At 38.7% G+C, this 14,234-nt stretch overlaps 1 protein-coding gene across 1 annotated transcript in view; it reads right to left on the bottom strand.

Annotated features, from left to right (window-relative positions):
• Positions 1 to 14,234, bottom strand: part of LOC139391599 (regulating synaptic membrane exocytosis 2b) — a 316,232-nt gene that overhangs the window by 34,711 nt on the left and 267,287 nt on the right. The window contains exon 19 of the mRNA XM_071138971.1: positions 2,275 to 2,420. Within this exon, the coding sequence (XP_070995072.1) occupies positions 2,275 to 2,420 (146 nt within the window). The remainder of the gene's footprint in view (positions 1 to 2,274; positions 2,421 to 14,234) is intronic.

The raw sequence follows: 14,234 nt of genomic DNA, 5'->3' as shown, positions 1-14,234 counted from the left end.
AACATTGTTTTAAAACGCAGCGTCATTTTTTAAAATTAAAAAAGTCGACGATAAACTTTCACAAAACACTTCGAAATACTTTTGTAATCCAACTTTAGGTATTAGTAAACGTTTATAATCTATCAAAATGATCACAGGGCGATGTGTATTCAATAGCTCCTCGTCTTCAAATCAATGGCCGAAAATGTGCACTTCAAAACATCCTGGCGGAGACCGGAAGAAATGGAATCCAGTTAGTTGGATTTACCAACAAAAAACTCCCCGGATAATGACGACAATGGCGACATCGTGTGGAATCTGTAGGAATTGCATGCAGGTCCATAATTAATTTTGTGCCCTTTTAACAATCCATGAAAGTGACGCATGGATATTATTTTTAGCTTTCAGTGAGCAGTTTTTCTTGCGCTTTTCGATGAAACACACGATCTGTTATAGTCACAGCCGTGAGTTTTAGAAACTTCAGAGTGTTTTCTATCCACACATACTAATCATATGCATATACTATATTCCTGGCATGAGTAGCAGGACGCTGAAAAGTTGCGCGATTTTTAACAGAATGTTCGAAAAAGGAGGGGGTAGGCTTAACAGGATTTATTAACCAACCTGCAGAAGAGCTTCAATGCCATTCAACTCTCCTTCTGTGTCCTCCAGCTGTTCTTAAATGCAAGTACAACCTAATGCATGCTCTTGAAACGATCGCTACCTGCACCTGCCAGCCTGTCCAGCATCCCGACTCTGGATGGTTCTGAGTGAATATGTTGACATTACAAATACCTAGGTGTCTGATTAGACTATAAACTCTCCTTCCAGACTCACATTAAGCATCTCCAAATCCAAAAGTAAATCTAGAATCGGCTTCCTATTTCGCAACAAAGCATCCTTCACTCATGCTGCCAAACATACCCTCTTAAAACTGACAATCCTATCGACCCTCGACTTCGGCGATGTCATTTACAAAATATCCTCCAACACTCTATTCAGCAAATTGGATGCAGTCTATCACAGTGCCATCTGTTTTGTCACCAAAGCCCCATATACTACCCACCACTGCGACCTGTATGCTCTCGTTGGCTGGCCCTCGCTTCATATTCGTTGCCAAACCCACTGGCTCCAGGTCATCTATAAGTCTTTGCTAGGTAAAGCCCCGCCTTATCTAAGCTCACTGGTCACCATAGCAGCACCCACCAGTAGTATGTGCTCCAACAGGTATATTTCACTGGTCATCCCCCAAAGGCAATATCTGCTTTGGCCGCCTTTCCTTCCAGTTCTCTGCTGCCAATGACTAGAACGAATTGCAAAAATCACTGAAGCTGGAGATTCATATCTCTCTCACTAACTTTAAGCACCAGCTGTCAGAGCAGCTCACAGATCACTGTACCTGTACACATGCCATCTGTAAATAGCCCATCCAACTACCTCATCACCATATTTATTTATTTGTTTGTTCCTTTGCACCCTTGTATCTCTACTTGCACATCACTGCAGTGTTTAATTGCTAAATTGTAATTATTTCACCACTATGGCCTATTTATTGCATTTACCTCCCTTATCTTACCTCATTTGCACACACTGTATATAGACTTTCTTTCTACTGTGTTATTGACTGTATGTGTTTTCCATGTGTAACTCTGTGTTGTTATTTGTATCGCACTGCTTTGCTTTATCTTGGCCAGGTCGCAGTTGTAAATGAGAACTTGTTCTCAACTAGCCTACCTGAAATAAATAATAAATTCAAATAGAATATTGTATGAAACAGGCAAGGCAGACATACAACATAGAATGGCAAACCAAAGTTAAATATCAAGACCCAGAAAACAAGTGAACTATCTGACTCATACAGGCAACATGAAAACCAGCAGACACTTGCCCCCAAAAAGATTGCAGTTGCACATCCCTGGCAAAGGGTTTTCTTAAACATACTGTATGCTCTTCTGTTTGAAATCCCATTCTAATATCCGTAATACACCATAGCAACATATAGCCAAGCTTGTGATGGAAAAACCCTCAAAAAACATGTTCAGTCATTCGCTTCTAGTCAGAGCAAAGTCAATCATGAACTAAACCGTCAAGAGAGCAGTACTTGTCTGCATAGAATACACATGTTCCCTTTCAAATAGTAGCTGGGTGCAAATATTTCCAAATGGAACATTTCTGCATAGCAGAGTAATGAACAACCATGAATTGAGGCAGCTTGCCCTTCGCCAGTGGCATTAGCATTAGTAGGTTCCAGAGGTAAGGTAGGCCAGGCAGGCCAGACACAGAGCTCAGTCCCACCTGATGTTGTGGCTTCCCTTTGCTGTCTCCGACTGGACAGACATGTGGCTCATGCTGCTGAGCCGAGAAGCACATGGCATAGCGGACACGTCGCTAATATCACTGTCCAAGGATGTGGCAGTGTCTGAGCCTCTTAGCGTCTGCAGCTACAGGGGTGGAGGGAGAAATACATTGTGTTAGCCAAGACACTCAACATAATGTTGGAGAAATATATTATGTGTTAGCCAAAACACTCAATATAGTGTTGTAGAAATACATTGCATTAGCCAAAACACTCAATAAAGTGTTGGAGAAATACGTTGTGTTAGCCAAGACACTCGATATAACATTATATTCCACTTGCTAGGCCTAGACCAGAAGATATGAGCTATAGAAGCAATAGCCATTCCATAGTTGTATACAATGCATGTAATAATTGTAAGTATAACAGAAGTGAAGTCAATAATTATTCAGAACTATTGTTGAATACTCGTTTCTGATTGGCTTGAAGGACATTCTAGAGCATGTATTATAATGCCCTGCATTATTTTCCAGAATATATTCTGGAAAACGTTACTTAATACTCAGCATCATAACACATTATGGCATAAGCATATCATAATATGTCATAACAGCTGACATAACATGGTCATAACAGTATCTAGACCCATATATTGTGTTGCGTTACGTTTTTTTCCCTTCCAAGAAGTGTTCTTTTAAAAAAAAGTTTGTTTCTTTAATCCTTTGTTGTTGTTGTAATTAATTATTTACAGTCATGTTTTTTAAATATTTTAAATAACTTGCATAAAATACACTTTATGACACTGTCAAGAAGCATTATGGGAATCATAATCGTACAAAACTGATGCCCTGCTCCTAAAATCTGCTCCTGCATTCATCAGCAACAGAGCATTGGGGTAGGTACATGTCTGACATCAATTTGTGATCAATTGCAATGATAATTGAATATGGTCAATTTCAGAAAATAACATAAACATACTGTTGACAGGTAGGCTATGGTGTAATGGAACTTTTTGCCTTGTGTAGTAGGTTTAGTAGGTTTTGACACTCTTATGTAGGTTTCCGACTGGTCCAGCCATAAAATAACACAATATATGTATCAACAGGTCTAAATATATGTGTCATGACAGTGTTATGACCATATTATGACATGTTATGACCCTCCGACTCTGTCTGCCGAATTCTTTCTCTTTGCTCGTTTCCTTAATAGGATGTCGGTGGGCGGAGCCGGAAGGGTTGTCAACGAAATGGGACACACCTGTGCCCGATTTGGGGCACTCGGCTGAGAGTCAGACTCGGCCGTCGTCATATGGCCGAGTCTGGGCCGCCTTCGGAAGTATTACTTATGGCTAGGATGCGGGGATTGAGCTCGGGCTAATTCCGGAGTTATCTGTCCCAAATGTATTACTTGGGGCTCGGGACGATTGGGGCTACTCTCTGGCAGATGACAACACGGGCTGATTTTTTACTATTTTGATAATTTGATCATTTGTACAAGGCAATTGATAAGCATTAAAAACTTTCTGGATGGAACTTCCCGAATGGTGCAGCGGTCTAAGACACTGGATCGCAGTGCAAACTGTGTTTCTACAGGATTTTATCTAACAAAACGACACTACATGTTATAGCTGGGACCCTTTGGATGTATTCTGTCACGAATATGCAGGGAGTCAGGAAGCAGGAAGTGATGAAAGGTAAATTGATGACGAAATGCATTGAAAGGTAAATTATCAAAACAGGAGATGCCTACTGAATATGACAACAAACCAATACTGCCTGATTACTGAGGCTACTGAGGGCTAAATAAAGGGAATGTAATATAGATGATGATGAAGCCCAGGTGTGCGTAATGATGGGGAGCGGGTGTGCGTAATGATCGTTTCCAGGACTGGTGGTTAGTAGACAGGTGACGTCAAGCGCTGGAGAGGGGGAGCGGGAGTAGGCGTGACTTCATTGCACACAGAGTGATTCCATGCAACTTATTATGTGACTTGTTAATTAAACACATTTTTACTCCTGTACTTATTTGTAAAAAAAAATCTAAAAACTACATTTCACTTTGACATTATGGGTTATTGTGTGTAGTTCAGTGACACAAATCTAAATGTAATCCATTTTGAATTCACTGTGTAACAAAACAAAATCTTGAAAAAGTCAAGGGGTGTGAATGTTTTCTGAAAGCACTGTACATTATAAACACTAATTGATCAGAATAGGCCATCCAGAAGAGCAAGATATCTGTTAAACATGGCTAGAATATTATTAACTTCTTGACCATACTTGAGACGCAGACGTCTCAAGTAGGCACCTGGAAATGCAAATGCGCTACGCTAAATGCTAAATGTACTCGTTACAACTCAAACCTTCAAACAATAAAAATAATGAGCATCTGTCATTTCTGAAGGCATTTATCAGTCAGAATGTATCCTTCCTTTCCATATCTTCTCCCCCATTTTTCTCTCTTTTCATCCCTTCCTGCCCACTACTCTCTTTCCCTCTTTATTTCCTTTCTCTCTCTCCTGTGTGAGAAAGTCAGGCGGCAAGTAACACTTCTCTCCCCCATGAACTAGCTAACGTTACCTAGCTAGCTAGTAGACTTGCTAAAAACAGCTTGTCACCTCAATGAAGTCTCCATTTCTGCACATCAAATTGTTCCTAAGAACCTGAGTATTAAACGTAGATATTCAATTTAATAAAATTTTTACCAAATCGATAGAGTGAGACAGGGTGACAGAGAGAGCAGTGAGAGAGAACATCTCCGCCACAGCCAAGCAGAACGCCCCACTCTTTCCCTCAGATAACGGTGGCAAGCTAGTTAAACAACTTGATAGCCACCTACTCGCTGTAAATCTACAATCAGTTCAACAATTCAGCATGAAATCTTGATAGCAGCATTGCAAGATGTTCCCAAGAATCTTAGACATGTAATGACATCTTTTTTTCAGGTTCTTCAAATGTACAGTACATGGTCAAACCATGTAGATGAAAGCTTGCTTACCTTCTCACTCAGGCACTTTATTAGCTTTTTCCAGAAAACTCCTTCCAGATGTCAGTCAACTTGTATACTTCGAGTTGGTACTCAAATCGTTTATGATTGGATAAGATAACACCTCCCGAAATGGACGAATGTGAAACGCAGTATTTTCAGGAGAGTGCACAAAGTGGTTGTCAGAAGTGTCAAACCACTCTGGCCTCTCTCTATGGCCATGTGTCCCTTCCAGGTGTGTATATGCTACATCCATACCCATTGAATACGGTCTGTATTTACATTCCAAACGTAGAGGTTGAATCAATGACTATACATTTTGTTTAGGTACCAGGTTCTTAGGAAGACATGTTTCTCAACCACGTCGCAATTCATTAATAAGTATTATGGGGGATTACTTTGATTAAGAACATGTTTTTCAATGCTATTTATGGTATATGGTCAGGAAAGCAGAATTTGATGGTATGGACTCGTATTGTGATGGCTCTGAATTTGTCTGAACCATCTCAGTGCTTCTCCTTCCAATAGGGCGCTTCCCCATTCATTCCCAATTAAATCGCCAGCATCAGCTGCGCAAAAGTGGAGTTGTGATGGTGGTGCGAATGAGGATGTGTTCAACCCTCAGTTCCGAAGCTTCTTTACTTGTTTTGTTGTATTTAAAAGTGTGCTTTGTAGCCTTGTCTCAAGTTTAACCAGGATCGGATCCACTCATTGCTTCCTTTGGACTGGACTACACATCTCAGTTGGTCTCTGCTGGTTCTTCATGGCATTTCTCCTCTGTTGGCAGATTGGATTGTCTGACTGACCGACTACAACTTTATTGCAGAAGGTATTTAATTTGTTTTAGTGTGATGTATACCATGATTTATGTGGTCAGTTGTAGTTGAAGACGTATTGAGATTTGATACTTTTTATGTTTGTGTGGTAAAAGAGTTTGATATTTTGATTGTATGATTGAGACTGGGTTTACGCTACACTTTATGAACGGACAAACATTGCATGACTAAGGTCACTTGAGTTCCCTGAACTCCTTTACCGGGCTGGACTCTTTAAGGCCCGAGGTACAGAGCTCATTATTTGTTATAGTATTATGTGTTTGTGATCATTTGTTGGTAATACAACCCACACAAAATAATACATTTGTTTGAAGTTATTTACAATGGTTTAAGGTTTATGAAAAGTGTAAGTCCATCCTGACTTTTACATGAGTCCTTTGTATTGGTGTAGACCTGATGGACCAGACGAGACTCATTCCCTCCCAAACCAAAAGGAGAAACCTATATTTTCTCTGGTAGGCACAACCTACCTGGCATCCATACAAACAATAACCTCAAGTCAAAACTGTTACAGTATGCCAAGGTAAGAGGATTTGAAGACCGAGAGAAACCTTTCGGATAGTTGAATTCATGCAGGCTCGGAGTGTTCACTAAATATTGTCCACTAAATATTGTAGAATTTTTTTTTTAAATGACAACATTTGCATTCCATGGTTTAAACAGAGACGGAATCAATTACTGTATTGGAAAGAGCCAAATCAATCTTAGTGCTGTCTGTAATGTCAAATCTAACCTTAACCCGAAGCAACAAGCTTTTCAACACAAATTTAAAAAAATAACTCTTACCTTGGATGGATCCTTCAAAGCACCTGTAGAAGAAAAGAATTGGAGGAAATTGATTATTACCAATATCATTACTTCAGCTACCACCTGATAAGGATACCAGCTACCACCTGATAAGGATAGATGAGATATTTGTTTGTCATGTAAAGTTTTATCCAGTTAGTAACCATGCCCACGTGAGCATAGACATTATGCCAAAAGGATGGAACACCCCTTTTTCCAGAGTGCCTATAAAAGGACTCCTAACGAAATGTACATTAGACCAAAACATGCCGGGTTGCTGCCAGTGTGGAAAGTGGTCTTAGCTGTACCCTGAATAATCGCCCATTGAGACAAGAAATCGTGGAGCTGTGGCTACACGTGTAATATGGTTAGACCAGAAAAGGGTAAGACCCTCTGAAACTCAACAGGGAAGTTGACTAGACATGCGTTGCCTGCAGCTCTGCATGTAACGTAGTCTAGGAAACTGGACCGAAGACGAGAAAAGAAGAACATTTCCCTATCAAACGACCATATCCAGTCTAACGAACACTGCCAGAACAAAGTAAACTACTACTACAACTACTAAGGACATGGTGACCTCTGGTGGACACTTAAAAAAAATAAAGGAGAGCCGCACACTCTAGGAGCTCAGATGCAAAAATGTAATAACCTAATGTCCAACGTTTCGACAGACAAGCTGTCTTCATCAGGGTATAATGACAAACAGAGGTGACTAGTTTATATAGTGTCAAAAGACACAGACACATACAGGTGTCTGTAATCATGGCTGGATTTGGCCTGATATCATTAATTAATTATCATATTAAAATAGCATACAAAAAACTGGGCCGACAGAAGGGCGGCAGTGGCCGCGGGCACGCGCCACAAGATGCCCCACCCGACAGGGTTCGAAGAACCGACTACTAGAGGCACCCGACAGGGTTCGAAGAAACGACTACTAGAGGCAGTGGACTGAGTGTCTTTTTAATTTATCAAGCAAGATATTGAGCCCTGCCCATGTCTCCTTGCTTAACCCTTTATTATATTGCAACGATTTTGATGTTAAGGTTGATGTTAAGTGTTTTAGAAAAATCCGTTGAAGGGAATACTTTAGCTGCCCCAATCGTGAAGTTTGCTCACCTGCACTTACTCCGACTCCTTTTAGATATAAGAGTTATTTTGTATCTGATTACTATAATGATAAATGATCCATAACTATAAGGATAACTATAATGATAAATGATCTGTGACAAGAGATGAAAAGAATCTGCCCACTCCATCAAGCAATGGGGACAACAACACAGGGCATTCACGGGACCTCATGGAACCATGGGCCGCACCTGCAGAAACTGGACAACAGGGGGAAGCAGAGGAGATACCTATCATAGACTTCAACCAGCTGACGCTTGACATACCACCTACGCCACCTTCAGTGGTAGAAACAACCAGCTGGTATGATTGAGTAGAATCAGCCAACAGTAACACGGAAGCAGCAATGTGAGAGTCAGTAGTGCATGACCTTAAATGGTAATAATAGGAAGCTTCCGTTTAACACACAGGCCTAAGGTTACGTAGGTCTACAGCCCCAGTGGGAACTTCCCCTTTAAAAAGATATATAAAGAGAACAGAGATCATAAGACAGTATGATACTCGTTAACATATGAGACAGACTTCATATGGAGAATCATCACAGGTAAATTTACTATTGCACTATACGCTTTTTGATAGACTAAAGCAATATTTTGAGAACTGGATAATTTTGCTTAAGTACTTATTGGATCACAATCTGAAGAAACTGTTTGAATCTTGTGAACCCGACTGAGTCTCCGAAAAACAGAGGTCTAACCACCTCTTGATCACATAGACAAAGCGGGCGTTCACATTTTTGACACCAGAAACCAGAGGTGATTAGCAATTCAAGGAAAAACAGCCAAGTACCAGTTACAGTATATTGAGTCTATGCACAGTTGGAAGTGAATAGTATTAGGATATACACTTTTTGTTGGACTAGAACAATATTTTGAGAACTGGATAATTTTGCTTAAGTACTTATTGGGAGAATCTTGTGAACCCGACTGAGTCTCCGAAAAACAGAGGTCTAACCACCTCTTGACCGCACAGGCAAAGCGGGCGTTCGCATGTTAGACACTAGGAACCAGATGTGATAGCTGTGAGAATACCAATTACAGGAAAGCGACCAAGGGCCTGAGCATTTAAGGTAATTTAACAATTTTTGCTATTTAGTCAATATTGTTAGAAGTGTTAACGCATTTAAAGTTTTGCAATATTATCTGGCATAGCTTAAAGCATTAAGGATTGATTGAGCATTATTGTTGTATTGAGAAACTGTATAACCATTGAATTGTAATGATGTGTATAAGACAAAAAACAGAGTGACTTAATAAAAGCTTGAAACTTTGACAACTAGGCCAGATTAACGATCTGGAGAGCAAACGCCTTTGACACTCTCACTGAACAGAAAGTAACCCTGGTTATAGGTTAAAGTGATTGCACTAAAGAATATTTCATTGTGTGGACAATAATATATTTTTTAAGAGAGTCAAAACATATACCAATACTAGTTTCCAAGTGACTACTAGCTGACGAGCATAATAACTACTAGGAGTTGTTATTAGGTATTGATATATACATAGGTAAAGATAACTTGAGGGTAAGGAAATATAGGAGGAATCCATAACGCTTAAGAATATTTAAATAGGAGTATATCTATCCAAGGCCTCATACTAGACCGGAAAATAAGGGAGTGACAACGTGAACGAAGGAACAAACCCAACTCACGTGAAGGGCCATTACGAATAAATAGGAGTGTTGGTAGGGCCGCACGGCTAGGCCCTTGTTACACCGAAGTAACTAAAGTCCTAAAGTACTCTGCCCAGCCAGAGGACGGGGTAGAGGCTTTTGCTGCAGGTTTTGGGCAAAAGTCAGCACCGTGACAGATCCATAACTATAATGATCACTATAATGAAAAATGATCCATAACTATAAGGATAACTATAATGATCACAATAATGATACATTATCCATAACTATACATATAACTATAATGATCAATATAATGATAAATGATCCATAACTATAAGGATAACTATAATGATCACTGTAATGATCACTATAATGATACATAATCCATAACTATAATGATAACTACAATGATAAATGACCCATAACTATAATGATAAATGATCCATAACTATAAGGATAACTATAATGATAAATGATCCATAACTATAATGATCACTTTAATGCTAAATAATCCATAACTTTAAGGATAACTATAATGATTAATATAATGATAAATGATCCATAACTATAATGATTACTATAATGATAAATTATCCATACCTATAAGGATAACTATAACGATCACAATATGATCACTATAATGATTACTATAATGATAAATTATCCATAACTATAAGGATAACTACAATGATAAATGATCCATAACTGTAAGGATAACTATAATGATAAATTATCCATAACTATAACGATCACAATATGATCACTATAATGATTACTATAATGATAAATGATCCATAACTATAAGGATAACTATAATGATAAATTATCCATAACTATAAGGATAACTATAATGATTACTATAATGATAAATTATCCATAACTATACATATAACTATAATGATAAATGATCCATAACTATAAGGATAACTATAATGATAAATTATCCATAACTATAAGGATAACTATAATGATTACTATAATGATAAATGATCCATAACTATAAGGATAACTATAATGATCACTTTAATAACTATAAAGATAAATGATCCATAACTATAAGGATAACTATTATGATCACTATAATGAAAACTATATCCATGACAATAAATATAACTAATGATCAATTATCCATAACTATAATGATAACTATGATGATAATGATCCATAACTATAACAATAATGATAAATGATCCATAACGATAAATGATCCATAACGATAAATGATCCATAACGATAATGATAAATGATCCATAACGATAATGATGCATTTTCCGTAAGCAAAGGGGGTGAATACTACATTTTTAAATTTTGAAGTAATTTTTTTTCATTTCACTTCACCAATTTGACCTTTTTTTGTGTATGTCCATTAGATGAAATCCTAATAAAAATCAATTACAGGTTGTAATGCAACAAAATAGGAAAAATGCCAAGGGGGGTGAATACTTTTGCAAGGAGCTGTTATCGTTATGGATAATTTATCATTATCATTATAGTTATTCGTAATTGTTATGGATAATTTATCGTTATAGTTATGGATCATTTATCATTATAGTTATCTTTATAGTTATGGATAAATTATCATTCTAGTTATCGTTATTAATAATTTATCATTATACTACAATGATAACTACACTGATAAATGATCTGTAACGATAGCTATAATGATACATTATCCATAACTGTAACGACAACTACAATGAAAGCTAGAATAACTGTATAATGATACAAAATCCATAACTATAACGATAACTACAATGATAGCTAAAATAACTGTATAATGATACAAAATCCATAACTATAACGATAGCTATAATAACTGGATAATGATACATTATCCATAACTATAATGATAAATTAACGATAACTATAATGATAATGATGATTTATCCATAAAGATCAATATAATGATAACTATAATATGAACAATAATAATAAATTATAATCACTTTAATGATAACTATAACAACTATAATCACAAATGATCCATAACGATAACTGTAATGATAAATAATCCATAATTATAATGATTAATACAATAACTATACTGATACATTATCCATAACTATATTGATAAATTGTCTACAACTATAACAATAACTACAATAAAACATTATCCATTATCCACTATAATGATACATTATCCATAACTATAAACATTGGGGAACTTCCACACCAGCAGACAGTCAATCAACTGATCAACGGATCCTACTGAACGCTGTAGGCCTTTTATTAGATCCCAAGGGATGTAATACAGCTTTGTACATTGCCTAAAACAGGCTGAATTAATCAAAGCTGAAACAATACATCTGTATATAATGTTGACATTCTTTGATGAGGAAGTTGTATCATTTTACTTCAAGCTAAGATGTTTTGTGCACCAATGAGCAGTATTTTGACGTTTGACGTGATTTGTCCAACATTAGCTAACAAGCAGGCTAAGCTTGCTAGCTGAGCCAGCCAGTCATACTAAAGGGATGCTGCTAACCAGCTGACCAGTGCAACACACACAATGTTGAATTCTTCCACCAAAAACTAGCTAGCTACTGTTTCTTAGTAGCTAGCTAACATTATGATGAGTTTTCACGAAGCAGCTGTCTGTCCAAAGCTGATCAAAAGTAGCAATCGTGGAGAAACATGCTGATCGACAGACTGATTTCTGATAATAGTCCCTCTTAATTTAGGAGCCGTATGTCCAGCTACACTTTTAGGGTAAATTAAACAAGCTAATTAAGCGGTTTATGTCAGAAGAGTTAGCTTTAGCCAGCTGTCAGTAGCATCATTAGCTAGCCAAATAGCTATATATCTGGTATGGGGGAGGGGGGAATTTTTTGCACATTTTAAGTGGTGTGAAAAGCTTGCAAGGAGCAAGATATAGAACACAACCGAATATTTCAATCTTGTCAAGATATCTTTCTTTTTCAGGAGAAGTTGCATGGCCGATCTTGACGTTACTTGGCCGATTTTGGCGGTTCACCTCTCTCCACTGGGATTCTCTGCCTCAAACCCTATTATGGGGACTGAATCACTGGCTTACTGATGCTCTTCTATGCCGTCCTTAAGAGGGGTTCGTCACTTGAGTGGGTTGAGTCACTGAAGTGATCTTCCTGTCAGGGTTCGTGCTGTGGGGGAGATCTTTGTGGGCTATACTCATCCTTGTCTCAGGGTAATAAGTTGGTGGTTTGAAGATATCCCTCTAGGGTTTCTGGGATAATGGTGTTCATGTGAGCAATTACCAGCATTTCAAAGAACTTCATGGCTGATGGGAAAATCAAAAGAAAACAGCCAAGACCTCAGACCTCCAGAAGCCCTAGGACCATTCCTCAGGACTACCTGGCATGATGACTCCTTGCTGTCCCCAGTCCAAATGGCCGTGCTGCTGCTCCAGTTTCAACCGTTCTGCCTGCAGCTATGGAACCCTGACCTGTTCACCGGACGTGCTACCTGTCCCAGACCTGCTGTTTTCAACTCTCTAGAGACAGCAGGAGCGGTAAAGATACTCTTAATGATCGGCTATGAAAAGCCAGCTGACATTTACTCCTGAGGTGCTGACTTGCTGCACCCTCCCACCCTACAGGGAGGAGGTGAGGGCCCTCGGAGTGTGGTGTCAGGAAAATGACCTCAAACTCAACGTCAACCAAAACAAAGGAGATGATCGTGGATCGTTCAGGAAACAGTAGAGGGAGCACCCCCCTATCCACATCACGGGACAGCTGAAATGGTCCACCCACACAGACAGCGTGGTGAAGAAGACGCAGCAGTGCCTCTTCAATCTCAGGAGGCTGTTGTTGTGAAATTGTTAGGTTAGATTACTCATTGGTGATTACTGCATTGTCGGAACTAGAAGCACAAGCATTTCGCTACACTCGCATTAACATCTGCTAACCATGTGTATGTGACAAATAAAATGTGATTTGATTTATATCGACATAACCTGTAAGGCCGCTCAGCAAGTAAGAAGCCACTGCTCCAAAACCGCCATAAAAAAGGCAGACCACGGTTTGCAACTGCACATGGGGACAAAGATCGTACTTTTTTGAGAAATGTCCTCTGTTCTGATGAAACAAAAATAGAACTCTTTGGTAATAATGACCATCGTTATGTTTGGGGGAAACGGGGGATGCTTGCAAGCCTAAGAACACCATCCCAACCATGAAGCACAGGGGTGGCAGCATCATGTTGTGGGGGTGCTTTGCTGCAGGAAGGACTGGCGCACTTCACAAAATAGATTGCATCATGAGGAGGAAAAATATGTGGATATATTGAAGCAACATGTCAGGAAGTTAAAGCTTAATCGCAAATGGGTCTTCCAAATGGACAATGACCCCAAGCATACTTCCAAAGTTGTAGCAAAACGGCTTAAGGACAACAAAGTCAATGTATTGGAGTGGCCATCACAAAGCCCTGACCTCAATCCCATAGAAAATGTGTGGGCAGAACTGAAAATGTGTGTGCGAGCATGGAGGCCTACAAACCCGACTCAGTTACACCAGCTCTGTCAGGAGGAATGGGCTAAAATTCACCCAACTTATTGTGGGAAGCTTGTGGAAGGCTGCCTGAAACGTTTGACCCAAGTTAAACAATTGAAAGGCAATGCTACCAAAAACTAATTG

This window comes from Oncorhynchus clarkii, chromosome 32 (genome assembly GCF_045791955.1).
Source record: "Oncorhynchus clarkii lewisi isolate Uvic-CL-2024 chromosome 32, UVic_Ocla_1.0, whole genome shotgun sequence".
In the NCBI taxonomy this organism is placed as follows: domain Eukaryota; kingdom Metazoa; phylum Chordata; class Actinopteri; order Salmoniformes; family Salmonidae; genus Oncorhynchus; species Oncorhynchus clarkii.
Note: the sequence above shows the minus strand (reverse complement) of the source record. Positions and strands in the feature narration are given on the sequence as shown.